This window comes from Amblyomma mixtum, chromosome 1 (genome assembly GCF_055824585.1).
Source record: "Amblyomma mixtum isolate Tamu chromosome 1, ASM5582458v1, whole genome shotgun sequence".
Lineage (NCBI taxonomy): Eukaryota > Metazoa > Arthropoda > Arachnida > Ixodida > Ixodidae > Amblyomma > Amblyomma mixtum.
The window spans coordinates 304,671,518-304,688,538 of record NC_143012.1 but is presented as its reverse complement, the minus strand read 5'-3'; the positions used below and the strand labels follow the sequence as shown (position 1 = coordinate 304,688,538).

General features: G+C 48.4%; 1 protein-coding gene across 4 annotated transcripts in view; it reads right to left on the bottom strand.

Moving 5' to 3' along the window:
• hiw (MYC binding protein highwire) overlaps nt 1–17,021 on the bottom strand; it is a 131,513-nt gene that overhangs the window by 14,056 nt on the left and 100,436 nt on the right. For all 4 annotated transcript variants that reach the window (XM_089566700.1, XM_089566701.1, XM_089566702.1 and 1 more), the window contains 6 exons: nt 15,143–15,373; nt 14,964–15,029; nt 13,601–13,855; nt 11,450–11,623; nt 9,131–9,442; nt 2,475–2,846 (listed from right to left, as the gene is read on the bottom strand). In XM_089566700.1, coding sequence (XP_089422826.1) covers nt 2,475–2,846; nt 9,131–9,442; nt 11,450–11,623; nt 13,601–13,855; nt 14,964–15,029; nt 15,143–15,373 — 1,410 coding nt within the window. The remainder of the gene's footprint in view (nt 1–2,474; nt 2,847–9,130; nt 9,443–11,449; nt 11,624–13,600; nt 13,856–14,963; nt 15,030–15,142; nt 15,374–17,021) is intronic.

The following is a 17,021-nucleotide window of genomic DNA, read 5'->3' as shown; positions in this document are numbered from 1 at the left end:
CATAAATTATCAACCCATCCACTGCTTCCGTAATTTTGTGTGCAGCCTCCATTTTTTTTCGAGCCTTTGGCCGTAGTCGGCTTGATGTTATACAGTCGACGACCGATTTTTCGGACTCTCTAGGGACCGCGAAAACGACCGAAAAATCGGGCAGTCCGGAAAATCAAATTTCACCGAAAAAATCACGAACTTATTACCACTATGCCGGAGAAAGCGGTCAGTTGTATTGTACACATTCTAAAGCTACTCATGACTATATTTCTCCGCGCGAAATACCGTATAAAAGCGTATAAGGGCTGCTTTTTATTTTTCCAGATTCCAGGGCCAATTTTCGGGGTGCGGCCCATTCATGCAATGTGCGAAAAAAATTTTTTCTTAAGTAAAAACACACTAACCAGGGAATGAGCGACATTTATTCTACGTTCAATCGTCACTCGCGAAGTATTTAGACTCCTGAGCTGGTGCTGCGCTCTGGTGCACGCTCATGCCAAAAGAAGCCGCGCAGCATGTCCGCTGTCAACGCGTAGCCGTTGTTCTGAAATTCCATCACATAGAGGAGCAGCTCTTCTTCCAGTTCAGGAAACTCGCACGGCTTGCCTCGAAAAGCGCGCTTTTTGCAGCTTGTGTTTCTCTTTTGGTTGCACCATCATCGGACGCACTTCTCGGCCAGGTCGAATTTCCCGCCCGCCGCACGCTTACCGACAGTGTTCGAGAGCTACCTCCCAGCCGTGTAGCTTAAGGTGCTTGCCCATCGCGCTAAAACTGTGAAGCTCGGCAGCAGCACGCGAAAGCCACTATCACGGCGAACGCGCTAACACGCATGCTAACATGCCACGAAAGGCTGGAGCTGGCGATACTGATGCCGACGTGAACAGCGGAAAATCGCGACGGAGAAAAAAGTTGATGATAATGATCACGGCGCCATGCATAGACGCCACTTGGAAGCTCCGGTGCGCGCGCGTGACCTCCGCGAACGGCGCAGTGCCGGAGCAGATTGCGGCCGCGATATGATCCGGCGGCGCGCCCGAAGCGCGCTTCGATCGCGGAGGCCACGGCGTGCGCGTAGCCTCCGCGATCAAGCGCTCCGCGATAGTATTCGCGTTCCGTGTTCGGGACTAAAGACTCGGCACAGATGAGTTCGGTGAACTCAGTCAGACTACGGTTCAAGTTCATGCGGCGGAAGACATTCAAGGACAGTACGAATTCGAAAACACGCGAGCGCAATGTGCCGACTCGCGCAGAATTTCAGCGTCGCAAGAGGCTCCCTTTAAGATTGAATTTCGTTTTGTTTGATCAAGTTTTCGATATCTCCTGCAGTCTGAATTAATGAGGTTCCACTGTACACATTATATGGCGGCTTGGGTTCTGGCGGAGAGTGCGAACGAGGTCCGAAAAATCGAGTGGTCAGTTGTGGTGCATCCGAAATTTCAAGCGCTCTTACACATTGGCTCTATGGGCCACGTCGCGGTGCCGCGAAAAAGTCCGAATAATCAAGCATGTCCGAAAAATCAGGCGTCCGAATTTTCGGTCGTCGACTGTAATCATTTTTGTGAGGTCTGACACTTCCCCTTCACATTATATTTTTGTATGCTTCCTTTAGCCAAGACCTCTGGCATTTCATTTTGGGTTCTGTGGAGGGAGGGCAGTTCCGCACTCTCATGCTAGTGCAATCAGGACAGTGCAGTCCTCATACAAGTCCCTCTGTAACCTTACAGGTAAGGGCACCTACGATAAATGAAACCACTAGAGACTGTGAAAATTCGAAGGGACATGACATTCTGTACAGATGGTGTGTTGTGTGCGAAACTGAGAGAGGCCCCCATTCAGTGAAGCTTTTTTTGAGTAATGGGCAACACAACATATAACACAGGGCATAGCGACACCGATTCTTACATTGGTGCACATCACTGTAGCAGCAGCACCCCTCACACAAACCTCGGTGAATTCCTCGAGTCTGTCAAGCATGTCACAGCTTTCTTGTATTCTAGCCCCTTCTGCAAAGAGCTACACTGAAGCTGCATACCGCATCAGTTCTGCAATTGAGCTTGTGCACAGGCAACTGTTAACTCTTTCCTAACTGTTAATGCCACTCCTCACTGCTTGGGTTGTGTACTGTGCAACTGGCAATCGCAACTTTAGAGATGCGCATGCCACCGCTCCCTGCTCGTGATGTGTACATGTGACTGGCGACAGTATGATGACGATGTGCGGAGGGCTCTTAATTAGTGCTCAAAGGCGTGGTCACAGCACGCGCGTTCATATCGTCCACAGTGGCGTGGGAGTATTCAAAGCACCCAAAGTTCTGCAAATTGTATTACACGCACTCCAGCAAGGAAATTTTATAGATTTGTATCATCCTGAAAATAATATCAACTGTGGATGTATCATCATGATTTTACTGTGCGTACTTGTCACAGCTGCCTGGAAAGCACTTACTACTACTGTCACTGCAAAAATCCCCTTTGCCTACTCACCGCAGCCATGTCTCTGAGAAGCAGCACGATGCCCTGTGCAAGCTTCCTGGCAATGGTGCCGCGTAGCCACCACCGAGCTCCCAGGTGGTCGCGGGGGTGGATGGCGGTGGCCAGTGTGGCTGCCTGTGAGCGACCCCCTTTGGAGCGGGCCTGCAGGGTCAGCGCCTTGGCCACACATGCCAGTAGCACATCCAGGAGGCCCACCCGGTGAATTTCCAAGGGCGCTACGCCCTCTGCGCAGTCAGAATCGGGACTAGGGCCACTGCTCGGAGGAAGGCCGTATTCGCTGGGCGGCAAGCTTGGCACTCCAAGCACCGAAGCCAGAGTAAGTGGAGGGACCTCGGGAAGTACTCGTCGCAGCAGGCTAGTTACCTGCGAGCACAACGTAATGCTTCGTTTCGCTACTGTTCTAACCAAACTTAAACACTGCACAGCTGGTGGTCATCAAATGAAAACTTGGTAGTAACTAAATTCAGCCCAAAACCACCAGTCTGTATACAAAGTGAAATAATTTGATAAAGGTGAGGTTGGACAATAAGGTTCCCACTTGAGTGAAGGCATTAAAAGTAGAAAAAATGTGTGCACAAAGCATTTGTGAAAGGGAGCTCCTCCTATTCCTGTATGCGGCCCGTGAGACCATATAGACCAGATTTTTTTACCCTCGCACGCAGGCTGCGGGCGCGCTCCTACTTTCGACACCAGTCGCCATCTGTCGGCGCGCGCGGCCCGAGGGACTGCGGGTCGCGGCGGCGCCGCGCGTAGAACGCATATGTTTACGTGTTCGCTTCAGCCGTTGTGCTCCATCAGCTAACGTATGAGGGTGTGTACTGTGCGTCACTACTCACATTTTCCCTCTTCCAGACAGTACTGCGGTTATCTTGTGCGCAGTTACTCGTTAACTTGACATCCGAGGGTAGTCGACCAGGTAGTGCGCGACTTGAAACCGGCACTTCTAAGCAGATTTCTGCGCTGTCGTGTCGTTTGTTGTCGCCTTTTACGTGCGATATCATCTATGATAATTTTATGCATCAGAATGTAGATCTATTGATTTGACTCAGTGGAGTAGTAACTGGACAGGCAAGCTGCAGACTGAAGGTTGTCCCTACGGAGCGCGTGTTTTCGATCACCAGTACGTGTTCGCCATGCTTGCGCTGAGCTTGCTCTTGTTCCCATTAAACACATTTCATGCACAGGATTGTAAGTACGAGCGCTACCGATTTCAGCTGCTTTTTCCGCACGCATGTCAGAGGCCATCTGGGGGGTAAAGGTTTATCTATAGTATCTTTCTGCTGTTGGTATCTACCTTAGTTTGGTTTGGTTTATTAAGGTTTTACGTCCCAAAGCGACTAAGGCTATGAGGGACGCCGTAGTGAAGGGCTCCGGAAATTTCGACCACCTGGGGTTCTTTAATGTGCACTGACATCGCACAGTACACGAGCCTCTAGAATTTCGCCTCCATCGAAATTCGGCCGCCGCGGCCGGGATCGAACCCGCGTCTTTTGGGCCACAGCCGAGAGCCGTAACCACTGAGCCACCGCAGCGGTGCGGTATCTACCTTATAGGAAAATATGTGCGATTTCATTACATTTTCCGCACTTTGCCAAACGGCTACGCAACGCTCTCACACGCGGCGAGAGCTCCTGAATAAAATAACGCGACTTCGGACCTCAGAATTAGCGAACGCTGGATTAGCTGCTCATATCTATTCAAGCTTTGATAAATTAAGCGAAAGTACGTTTTTATGCACCAGGTTGCACAAACCATTACAAAATTTGTTTTCTGTTGGCGCTGCAACTCAGTTGAGCTCACAGCGGTAATCTGTTGATAAAATAGCGCGAGGACAAGAAAACCCTGTTTGTGGAAAGGGGGGGGGGGGGCCTTATGGCCGGCCGGCAGGAAGGAATAAGAGTGCATGGGAATTGGAACTGCATGCTAGCCGCACACCTAATGCTTGATATTGAAGAAAAAGTTTCTTTGCGGTGGAGCACCAAGACGGAATTCGATATAAGCACGAGCACGTTCTAAGCGCCGGCACAATTAACCTGAATGTCAAACTAAATGTCATTAAAACGCGTCAGTGTTATCACTTTGATAACGTAAATACTTCCTGCAACACAGCCACGCAGCGGAAGTACACTCTTAGAAAAAAAGGTAGTGAGAACGTAGTAACGGCTGCTGTTACAACCTTTTTTTAACCCTTACTAGCTATGTACTATGTTGCTACGACCTTGTCACTACCTCAAAAGAAAATTAAGTAGTAACAAGGTAGTAACATCTGCTGTTACTGCGTTTTTTAGCAGTTACTACACATGTACTACCTCATTATAACCCTGGTAGTATCCATTACTACCTTGATCTGGAAATGGATGATCGGAATATGCACATGTACGTATACTAACATTCCCGGTGACATTGCTAATCAATGCCCCATGTTTTTATATAATGAAAAGAGTTTCCTAATTGGCAGCAAATCTAACAAAATTGCCAGTGCTGTTTTTTTGTTTTCAATACAATATACGCATTGCGTATGTGTTCCATTCTTTAGTTTGATTTCTTAATTGCACTTTTTCACCAACCCCAAGCTATTGTGCCTGACTTGTGCTAATGTTTCCTTCTGGTTTACCACAAGATGCACAAAAATGGGCGTTGAGTTTCTGTTCTCATGTTCATGCACTCCTTGTGACACATTAGAAAGTCACCACAAAGTCAGGTATTCATGTCTTTCGACAATAAAAACTCAGCAGAGACTCTTTTTCGTTAGCACAGAAGATTTCCTTATGTCACTGGCCATCAGCCACTGAAAGGTCCGTCTCAACAACATTGTTGTCCCGTGCGAGAATGTAGATGCTGCTGCTACATTTACACGCAATGGAAAGAACAAGAAACAACTGTGGCTGCACATATCACGCCACATAAGTTAACAACTGAACGTCTGGTGGTGTGGCGTTGTGGTTAGCGTGGTAGGATAGATAGTCTAAGGTCCGCGGTTCGAGTCCTCGTGAAAGCGAGCATTTTTTCATTTTTTTCTTTTTGTTTTTGCTCGTTTTTTTTATTTTGGCTCTTATTTTGCACTATTATTATCTTATAGGCTTAAGATCCTAATGTCAAAAGTCATTAGCTTTCTCCTTAAGGTGTTTTCTCTCCAGAGATAGTAAATGTTACTACCTTGCAGTTACTACGTACAGTTACTACCTAGGTAGTCATATATGTGACAGTCGTTTCTACCCCAAAATGTAGTAACCTCAACTACCTTTTTTTTTTAGAGTGTAAGCTCGACAATGTTTTTTTAGCGCCCGAAGCGCGGCTATATGCAGGCGCGGCCGCGGAACTGCCGCAGCCCCGCAGTTCCCAAAGAAACGCCCGCACCGCGGCGTGCCAGTCGGTGCAAAATGGCCGCGCCCGGGAGAGGCTCAAAATTCTGGTCTATAAAATTCTCCTGCAAAGTAAAACAACTTCAGAACTCCCATGTGATAAAACTGCTGAACTACTTATAAAACATGGCTTCCATACTACTCCACAAGTTTACATGACGGAAACCGACAGTCACCAAAACCAACGAGCACAGGGATTTTTTTTTTTTTTAATTTGTGTCTTCCCTTCCCTTCTCTGCAAAATACTTCACAAGTTGCCATAATTTAAAAAAAAAGGCAGGGAAAGACAAAAGCAGCTTCAGATCTCTCATTCTTGCCTGGAACTTACAGCCATCGGGAGAATTTGACTTAATGATTATGTAGCGCCCGGCGACGCTATAAAGCGCAGGCGCTGAGATCGGCGTTCCCGCGACAAAAGAAAATAAAGAACGACAGCGCGTGCTCGGAGCGCACGCCCGGCACGCGCAGTTCGGAACTAGAAGCCTGCCACGCTGGTCGTCTCTCTGGTGCTCCGCTGCGACCCCGCAATTCTTCAACAGTGGTGACCTGGCGAACCGTGCCTTCTATCGCAGCGGCGTTCCAGCATGGCGTACTGGCAGCACCCAAGTTTCGACCCGCCGCTCCCGGCGTTCCGGCCTGCAGGCGTCGGCGGGTGGTTTGCCCAACTGGAGGCTGCGATGTACCTGAAAGGCATCACCATCCAGCCGTTCAAACACGAAGTCCTTTGTGACATCCTCCCGGCCGACCTCCTGCGTCGGCTCACCTACTCTGCTTTCGGCGGCCGGCCATACGATGAGCTGCGTGCGGCCGTCTTGGCGTACTTCGGCGCCTACTACGTTCCGCCGCCGCTCTACGACGCAGCGGACCCGTTTTCGCCGCCGCCAGCCTCTGGCCCTGCACCGGCCTCGCTCGCGCCCACGCAGCCTTCATCAGAACCCGGCCCGCCTCAGCAGCCCCTCGCCGCATCGCTGCCACTCCCGTCCAGCGTCTCCAGCCCGGCTGTCTCTCTCGACGCCACACCAGGTGGGATCCGCACGAGCTCCGCCTCGCGTCCTGCTTCCACTGCTATCCGACCCGCGTCTCTGGCTCTGCCTCCTTGCGCTTCAGTGGCCTTGTCGCCAGAGCCTCCTGCAGCCAAGGACGACTCTGCGGCAGCAGCCGTGCCGAGGCTTCCGGCATCTCCATCTACCTCGTCACTACCGCCAACAGCTCTGCAGGCCACTTCTGTGAGGTTGAAGCCGTCGCCCGCTGATGCTAAAGAGCCCTCGACCACGACCAAGCCTGCTTGTCACACTCCCAGCCCCTCAGAAGGTCCGCAGAGCACTAATCGTCATCAGGAGCAGGGTGAGAAGGCCAACCCGGTGACAGCAGTAACAGGCATGGCGGTTGCCACCAGCCCCACTTTGCCTGAAAAGGTTCCTGACCCGGTGTCAGCGCTTTCTCTCAAGCCCGACCAGTCCACTGATGTGGGCCCTTCTTGCTCCCCGCCGGTGTTTGCATCTTCAAAGCAGCTTGACACCGCTAGCTGGGCCGCCACCTCATGCCCATTCCCGGTGAGCCCATCTATCCTTCCTATCGCGAGACGCGCCTGCAAGCCCCATCAGAGCCCTGTCGCTCACAATGCGCAACCCGCACCGCTTACCATGGCTCTCTGGGCATCTGCCAGCTTCGCAAGTGACTCTGCCTCCGCGACAGACGACACAGCCACCGAAGGTGGTGGCCTGCTTGCGGCATGGACGCGTTTGGGCGGGCCCCATCCAGCACTGCCTGTGGTCGGAGCACCAGCGCATCCCGTTCCTTTCGATGCTCATGTGCCGGACTTCTGCCCTACTTCTCCAACTAGTGCTACCAGTATCGAGTCGGCCATGGCTTTCCCGCCAGATGGCAGCCACCCGTTGCTCACTCCGCCTACGCCTGCCTTGAAGTTGCTTCGCCGCCTCGAGCACCATCTGCCACACCCTCTGGGGCAACGTACTGCAAACGCTCGCAAGACTGGCCGCCGGTGTATCTTCAGGCTATCCTCGAGCGCACTGTCAGCCCTACCAGTTGCCGTCAATACTTGTTTCCGGCCATCCCGTCGCATTTCCTGGGTGACTTTTCATGTCGGCTGCCGCTGTCATCACCATCCCCTTTCTGCATCATTCGCCCCTTGCGCAGCAGCCAGGCTCGTCCACCTGAGCCGGCGCACTCCACCCAACTGCTCTTCCCGGCCTCTGACCTGAACTTACCGGACCTTGTAGCGACCCTGTGGGGACACTGTTACTCTAGCTGCCTGCTTGCCTGCCGTGGCTACTCCATTTCTGCCCCGTCGGCACGTACATTCCGACGTTCCGTCTAGGCGGGGGGCCCTGTAGCGCCCGGCGACGCTATAAAGCGCAGGCGCTGAGATCGGCGTTCCCGCGACAAAAGAAAATAAAGAACGACAGCGCGTGCTCGGAGCGCACGCCCGGCACGCGCAGTTCGGAACTAGAAGCCTGCCACGCTGGTCGTCTCTCTGGTGCTCCGCTGCGACCCCGCAATTCCTCAACAATTATATTCCTGTGGCTTTATTTTTTAACAAATTCCTTGCATAGACAGAAGATCTGTAGCAAATTACAACTTAATTAGGCTGTACCTAGGTGCAGCCTAATTACAGGAAACAAAAGTGCAGCCTAATTACAGGAAACAAAATAGTTTCTCTCGTCATTTTCATTTTGGACTATTCTACTACTAGCACTAAAACTGCATCAAATGCCCATGTTTAACTAGGAGAACCCAAGAATTCTCTAATATATACCAAGAATGCAATGTAATTTTTATGACTTCTTGTCTGATTTCTTTTTATTTCTGAATGCTCTGAGCATTTCTCTTCACATCTCCATCTGTGCTACATACTGCCAATTACACCCACTGCAACAATTTAATCCTGCTGTGCTGACTGGGTTTCTAATGGCTTTCCGTACTTTGTTCCCTTTTCTACACAGCTGCATTTTTGTTTTACACACTTTTACTGTGCAATCTTATGTAAGGGCTGCACCCTTGTTTTGGACTAGATAACTGAGAAAAAAAATACAGTTATACATCTTTTTTTAAATTTGTGTATCGTCAAGATTCACAGCCGAATGTATATAAAAAAAATAAAATGTTCAGCCCTTACATGAGTTTATATGGTATGCCCACTATACACAGAAAGTCCGAATGCAGACCCTAACTACGGGACCACCTTCTCAAGATGTATTTTTTTGTAACACACTACAGATGCACTAAAATAAACTGATTCGAACTCTGATTCTGAACCGCCCGTACCTGCCGTTGGACCCGGGCAGAGCCCGTGTGGAGCAGACTGAAGATGTCACGCAGCAGGCCGGCCTGCTGGGAGAGGTGGGCCCGGCCAACGGCAGACCCGCTAAGCGCCAGCACCATGGAGAGCATCTCGAAGCAGTAGGTGTCTCCGCCACCCCCTCCTATGGCAGGTGGGTGACTGGCACCACTGCCACCAGCCATGGCAGCGGCTGTCCTCTGTGGGGGGCTCGGCTGTGGACTGCAGAGCAGTGCCTCCCACTCCTCGCGCACACGGCGTGCCTCCTTGCGCAGGGCAGCCACTATGTGCGAGCACACCTGGTGCAGAGGCAAGCCAGTCATGGCGTCAGTGAGAGAAGCAGTGCCAACTATCTCTAAAATCTAGAAGAGTGCGGTGAGGGGCTAGTTGGTACGACATTATGAGAACAAAAGTAACTGCGCAAAAGGACGGGACAAGAGAAAGAGAACCACACGGGACAAACGCAGACTGACAACTGATTTATTCCACCTACTCCTCTTTCCTTCAGCAGCAAAGCGCATGCGCACCAACCACAAAAACAAAAAACAGAAGCGACACTCATCTCGTGGAATCAAGGAACTCGAACTCCTTGCGGTACAGGTGTACTGAAGCATCGCTAATGCACTTATCAGGCCCTAACCTCGCGATTTCCAAGGCCTCGATAATTTCTCGTTCTTTCTTATCCCTCGAGCGTCCGATAATCTTAGTCCTATCGAAAAGCGGATTACAATCTCTGTCATCATGCTTGCAAGTGTGACAATGCTTAGGCAGATGCTGCCCCCTTGAATCTTCTAAGGAATTTGCGTGCTCTAATAATCTAATGTTGACGAAGCGGCCAGTTTGCCCTATGTAGAACCTACCACAACTCAGGGGAATCTGGTAAATTACATTGCATGTACACTGGACGAACTTATTCCTGTGGTTAATGCCACACTCAACCTTCTTTTGCTTATCTTTTCTCGCCAAATTACACGAACGCGACAACTTGCAAGGTGCAGAATAAAGTGTGGTTCTCTTTCTCTTGTCCCGTCCTTTTGCGCAGTTACTTTTGTTCTCATAATTATCTCTAAAAGCCTGTCCATCCAGGAAGCAGCTACACTCCTGTTTTGCTTCAATAAAGTCAAACCTCGACATAATGAGCATGAATATTAGGAATTATTGGCTCCCAAATACTTTTAATATGTGCATCTCTTACTCTAAATATCAAGTGTGGTTTGCCATAAAACGAATAGTCAAACCTCGTTAATTCGGCCCCCGTTAGTTCGGAAAATCGAACAATTCGGCCTCACTGCTCCTTCTCACTAGATGAGTGACTAGTGATAGTGCTGCAAGCATTTGAGCCATGGTTCACACTTTATCTCACACTTGCCAACAGCATCTCATAAGATATAGGGGCATGAACAGTTAGTAGCCAGGCAGTCGGCATCTGTTAGTGCCTCTTGCACCTATTGATAATGCCCCGGAACCAGTGGCATGGTTGGCTGAAGCCTTCCAGTAGACATCCTGTGCTCATGTCGACTGTAATGCAGGAAAGCCACCCTAGGTGGCATTGGACCTACCCCCGCCACATGCTGGCAGAGCTGTGCAGGGGAGCCAACCTAACGTTTGGTGCTCGGCTTTATGCGGCCTACACAATCGCCACGAGCTGCTTTGAAACGGCACTAAAGCTTTGAAAAAGGCCTTTCCCATTTGCCGTCCTTCCATTGACTAAATTTCACTTCTCCTGCATGAGTTTTTTTCCAGAAAATTTTATACTGAAAATTTTGGCTATATTGAACTATTTTACAATTTTTTACCTGTTCCCAATAACGAGGTTCGACTGTGCTGCATGCAACAAGATGCAAGCACAGTTGTAATATTTTCAATAACACAACTGGTATGAGTAATCGGCATATGCCACACAAAAATGCCACACAAAAATAGCGCAAGTGAAAAGGTGGGAAGGATGAACACAGGCACTATAAAAAGGAAACCGTTGTAATGATGTGAGCGACAAAATGTCTAGCTATGTCTATAACAAAGAAACAACATGGATGTATTAGTTTTATATCCCACTGAAAAGTGTGGGTAAATTTTGAGAGATGTCATAGTAAACTCCAGGTTAATTTAAGCAGCCTATTTTTTTTTCTTCTTCTTCTTCGAACACTTAAAACTACTCCAGTCTTATACTACTTTGTCGAATTTTCAGACACTGCAAAACTGTAAACACTGTAAAAACCGATGTTCACAGGAGAGGGCACATAGGACAGGGATGAACCTGCCCAAAAGTTAACCCTATTTGCCTGCTGAATGTACATATAACTGACCTGCTTCTGAAGGTGGGTCAGCTTGCTTCGGCTGAACAGTATGCCAACCATGTGTTCCTTGAGGTCGTTGCTGGTCTCCGGCCTCTCGGGACTGGTGGCCTCATCTCCCATAGGCCTGGCTGGCACATCTTCTTCAGGACTTTCCGCTTCTCCCCCAAGGAGCTTGCCGAATACCTTCGTGGCAAAACACACACACATCACAGATGAATCACGACTCAGAGGGAGAGAGAGTGATTAAAGGCCAAGTCACCACATCCTAAACTAACTATAAACCTAAGCAAAACAAAACGCACTAAATGTGCAAAAACGCAATATTCACAACATTGGAAATTAACAAAAACAAAGTGATAAGGCAGCATGAAACAATATGTGAAATAAACTAGCCATCTTCAAAGAGTTTAATGTTACAAAATAACAGTGTCAAAAGCAGCCACAAGAAAGCAGTGACTAAAACTGTACCTCTTGCATTGTTATGCTGAAATCTGTACATTAACTTGTGGCAAGTGAACAAGTCATAGAAACCAATTCTTTAATCTATCATATTGAATTTCAAAGCTATATCTAGGCAATAAGACCTAATAAATACTGCCACAGTAGCTCAGACAAATGCCTGCACAAATGATTGAACAAAACAGGGCAATAGTATTCCAAAAGAAAATGCAAGTGTGGCGCGTTGTAGCCTTTCTCAGCCTTAACTGAAATAAGAATGCAAAAAAAGAATACAAAAAGGGAAACAGAGCATGCCATGGGTGCAAACTGCAGCAACTGCCTGTAGTGCATTTTTTTTAATATCTATGTACAACAAACCTAGTTCACACAAAGCCCTGACTAGTACTATATGGCGTGCATTCCGCTGGTAGAGGAGGTAATCTGGAAAAATATTCTTTAAAGATGTTGCCATCAGTGGAACATAATAGGCTAAAGCAGCAGAGCTAAGCATGACAGAAACTGAAATTTGTGAGCCTACTTCCAGTTAATGTTGGTTTCACATGCATGGCTGTCAAGTATACTCAAAGAACCGAAAAATGGGATGCCCTTCTCCAAGTTCCTCTCAAAACAGTCAAATATCGTATTTATTCGAATCTAGGCCGATAGTTTTTTCAAAAAAACGAGATGTAGAACTCTTATGTCGGCTTAGATTCGAGGATTTCGTTTCGAGGTTTCGTATTCGTAAAATACGAATAAATGTAGCACGCAGGTGGCGCCCCCACAAAACGCCAACGAAAGACAGCACTGTAGCCGTTGCTATCCGTAGCCGTTGCTATCCGTAGCCGATACTGATCAAAGCACACATGAGCACTGGCTGCCATTTTGGCCTTGTTCTGTTCTCGTGCGGTGGCGTGAGCACATTCGCAGCAGTGAAGTTTTCGTGCGTGGTTTTTATCACCAACACCATGGCACCAAACAGGCGGTGCCATTATAGTGCCGCCTTCAAGCGGAAAGTTATACTCGCTGCAGAGCAGTCGTCAAATCTTCAAGCTGGGCGGGACTTCGGCGGCTGATCCCGGGCTGGCGTTGCATATGTCTCCTCGCCCAAACGCCAGCCCGGGATCAGCCTGAGCGGGTTCCTGGCAATAAATGTCGTTTGCGTGCTGTACCTCTTGTTCGCAGTTGTTTTTTCGGCCGGCCTACAATCGAGGTAAGTTTTTTTTTTTTCTGTGGCCTTCAACTTTCGGGTCTCGGCTTAGAATCGTGGCCGGCCTAGATTCGAGTAAATACAGTACATGAGCATGCTTCACAAACAAACCCATTCTATTTTCGTTGGCAAGGATGGCACTAAACTGCTACCGCAACCTGTTCAACACACCCCGACAAAAGTGAAAGCACCATCCCAGTAATTCCAGAATACCACTCCTAGAGAGTCGGTGACTCTAAAAACACGCTTGAATTTGCTGCAGGTAACACCCAGCCAAGAGACACAATCATTGGGAAGATCCCTGGGTAGCCCTACCTGCCAAGCACACACTACACGTTATCTCAACCACTTTGGACCAGTGACTGGAAGGCACAGATTGATCCCTGTTGCAGCTATGAACTCGTCCTACAGTTATTCCTTGCCACTGAGTACAAAGGCTGTTTTAGTAATTAAAAATGCTTCGGCCCTTTACTTTACCTCCCTGGAGTAAACAGAGGGGCTCTATACTGACGCACCTGGGAGGTGAGCAGACGGAAAACTCGCAGCGTCTCAGCTTCACAGTTGCGCTGCTGGATGTAGAGGGATCGGCAATCGCCTTGGGTCTCTGCGCCTGACCCAGGGCCCTGGCCCAGAACTTTGACCTGGCGGAGCCGCAGCGTGTTGTCAGGTCCTCGGAGTTCCAGCCTCCAGACAGAGCCACTGGCGGCCACCTGGCTGGAGTCGGGCAGGACACAGCTCAGCCAGCCCGCAAAGCGGCCCTCCACATCCACCTGCAGAGCAGCAGCACGAATAAAGTGGCATGCACAGCAAAGTCACACTTCTAAGCCACACTTCCAAAAGCCAAAACACACTAGAACTAAGGAAAGTGCAGAATGAAATGAGAAGCCCTAAACTGAAAACTGCACTCAAAACATACCTCAACCGCAACATAACTTCCACTTTTATACTTCAGCCAATCCACTGACTTACTTCAATGACGTCTTGGAGAAGACCACTAGCTCAGAAACAAGGCCAATTTGCAGGTACCGAAGGCTGCACACCTTCGAGAACCACAATGCAGTTGGTTTCTTTTTCTTTCTTTGCTCACATAATTGTTTTTTACCTATCCTACATGTATACTTGCCACCCCTAAACATTCCTTTAGTTGTTAGTTAAGCCTTCTTTCATGCCATGTCTGTGTGCCTGTCCATGTGCACAGCTGACCTCATCTGAGATTGCGTAGTAAATCAGCTAAGCACTTGCCATTCACAACAGCTGCCTCACAGGTGAAGTGGGACGATATGAAGCAAAGCGCGTGTAATTCACTGCCAAGTAATCAGTATCCTGCTTGCATTATTTTCATGTGGAGTTGCTAAGGCCGTGCTAATGAGTCAATAAATGAGAAACAGCACATACATGAAGCATACAAATAAACAAATTTGTACATCATGAAAGGCCTCCTGATGCTCATCAGTGCCTTGATTTTATGCAAGGCCTAGCATTACTGCTCGGAGGCTTTAGTTTTGTGCTGGCAGTTGATACTATGAGGAAAGAGGCAGTTAACTCACATGAAAAGTGCAATGCCACAATGTTTCACCGCGTTTAGATGAACAGAAAAATCGCAATAGGAGCCTCGAATAGTGAAAGTGCGATGTAAATTGAATTGAACAGCAAATACTATTCGCAAAATATTTGAAATTTAGTATATTCACACACCCCTAGATAGAACTCAATTTCAAAACCCAATTTCAATTTACACTTTTTGTGACAGCCTGCTCTTTGTCACCAATAGGACTGCCGAGGACCAGAGCACTAGGCCTCCACAGCAGAGTGCCCATAAAGACATGCATAATTTTAAATAGTATCAGACTTTAAAAAGATGGAATAAAACCGCCTCACCTGCTTTAACTTCTGCACTTCATCCACGTTTGGGCCAAACTTGAAAGTGATGCTATTCACTTTGTTCTGAAACAATGCAAACAATAATTACAATGATTATGAAACCAAAGGAGCGCCCTAGCAGGAGCTACACAAAAAAAAGGGGGGGGGGGGGGGGGGGGTGCAAACTGGGGACTAACCGCAAGATCTCTGCAGTTGTCCACGTGGACACACACTATGGTGGGCCGCATGTGGGGCCCACAGATGAGCGTCAGGACCTTAGTCTTGTTGCGATCCTCGTCCCCTGACTCCCAAAAGGTCTCTGTGGAATTGTCACAGAGGCTGTTGGCCATGGCCTGTCGACTCGACGCCCGCAGCTCTACTGATGGAGTCAGGTCGCGTAGTACTTCAATCCTTGTCAATGACTGAGCCTGAGTGAAAAAAAAAAAAGATTGTTTTGAAAAATGAGAATGGAGCACGCTCTTCACAGGAAGTGAGCACATTGAGTCAAGTGAGCCGTTCCGACAGATATGACTGGGCAATTAGTCACTAGAAATAAAAATGAACAGAATGAGCCAAAAAGAAAAAAAAAAATGAAAAAAAAAAAAATGTTGGAAGCACTGCAGTATGCTCCCAATATTCTTGCACCTCAAGACATTGCCTTCTCTGTTCTGGCGTATATTGACAGCTTGTCCTGTTTCCACACAAAAAAAAACACCTACGATCATAAAGGAAGATTATTCTGCTTGGAGACAGCAAACAAGACAGAGTACATAGGAAAATTAAGAAGATGACATACACTATTACTTGCAACTTACAAAATTTACAGTGAGAACAAAGAGCTTGTATCTCAAATACAATCATAAAAACAGCAGCAATTCGAATAGATCGAAAAAACTGACAACAAAAGAAAAAAACTAGTAAACCTGGGGTGGTATTCTCCCGGTGTCGCCTTTTGCGACATGTCGCATTAGGGCGGGGCCTAAAAAAGTGCGTACAGTTGCTCGAAGAAATGGAAAACGCCGCCGGCACTTTCGTCGGCGGTCCGACGAAGCAACAATTTACCACTGCTGATTCACTAGCAACAGTAGTTTCGTATCTTTGATAGCAAAAATATTTGCCATCACATGATGTCTAAAGTTCAAAAAACATTTGTAAATTTAATATAAACTCGCTTTACTTCATTTAAGTCTATAAAACACCGTGAAAAAGCTCCAAATCTATTTTTGTTTCATTCCGGATGGTTGTGCTAGGTTTCGGCTGCGTTTCGGGCAGTTGCAGACGGTAGCAGTGCAGCTGGAGGTCCCATTAGGCTTGCACGCTCCAGAATCGAGAGCGTATCTCAAAAACTAGGCTGAATTGCAGCTTAAACTTTATCGTCGAAGCAAGGTGAGTCATAGCGAAAAGCAACAACACCAGTAGTTGACAGTAAACATGCCGACCGGAATCGCAAGCACTGCTGAATTGGCTGAAGCGTGCGGCTCTCGCTTGGAAGGACGCCGCTGTGTTTTCACGCTAAGGGCGCAAAAGCCGCAACTGCCGCAATACTAAAACTTTTTAATGTTCAGTTGTAGGTTTGTAAAAGTCGTCACATTGCTTTAAATCCTCTTTGGCTCGTGCAGACACTGTTTCGTTGCACTAACGTGCATTAAAACGCCTTGAAGGTTCATGTAGATGCGAGCGCAAGCCCTGCCAAGGCCATCTCTTTGCAGCGGGCAACGTCTCCTATGTCGTCTGTTTACGACGGTGCAAAGTAAGTTCGCATGGCGAGTGGCAGTCGGGCTCAGCATACAGTAGCCACAGTGCTATGCTCTTCGACAGCCGGTAATGCCGCCCACAAGATTCGTCGGCCAAGACAAACTGGTCGCGATGTCCGCGGACACGCCACTCTTCTTCGCAACTCAAAAATCAGGCAAGGAGATTGGGATCCATGGCATCTAGTATCAATTTCGTAGCCCGTCGCCTGCGCAAATCGCTTCAGCGCATTCCGTTGTTCGACTCAGCGTAGTAAATTGGGGCGACGTCACGATGACGTAGCAGGAAGGCGGATCGGTGTCGTCACACCGCCGTCACCGCGGC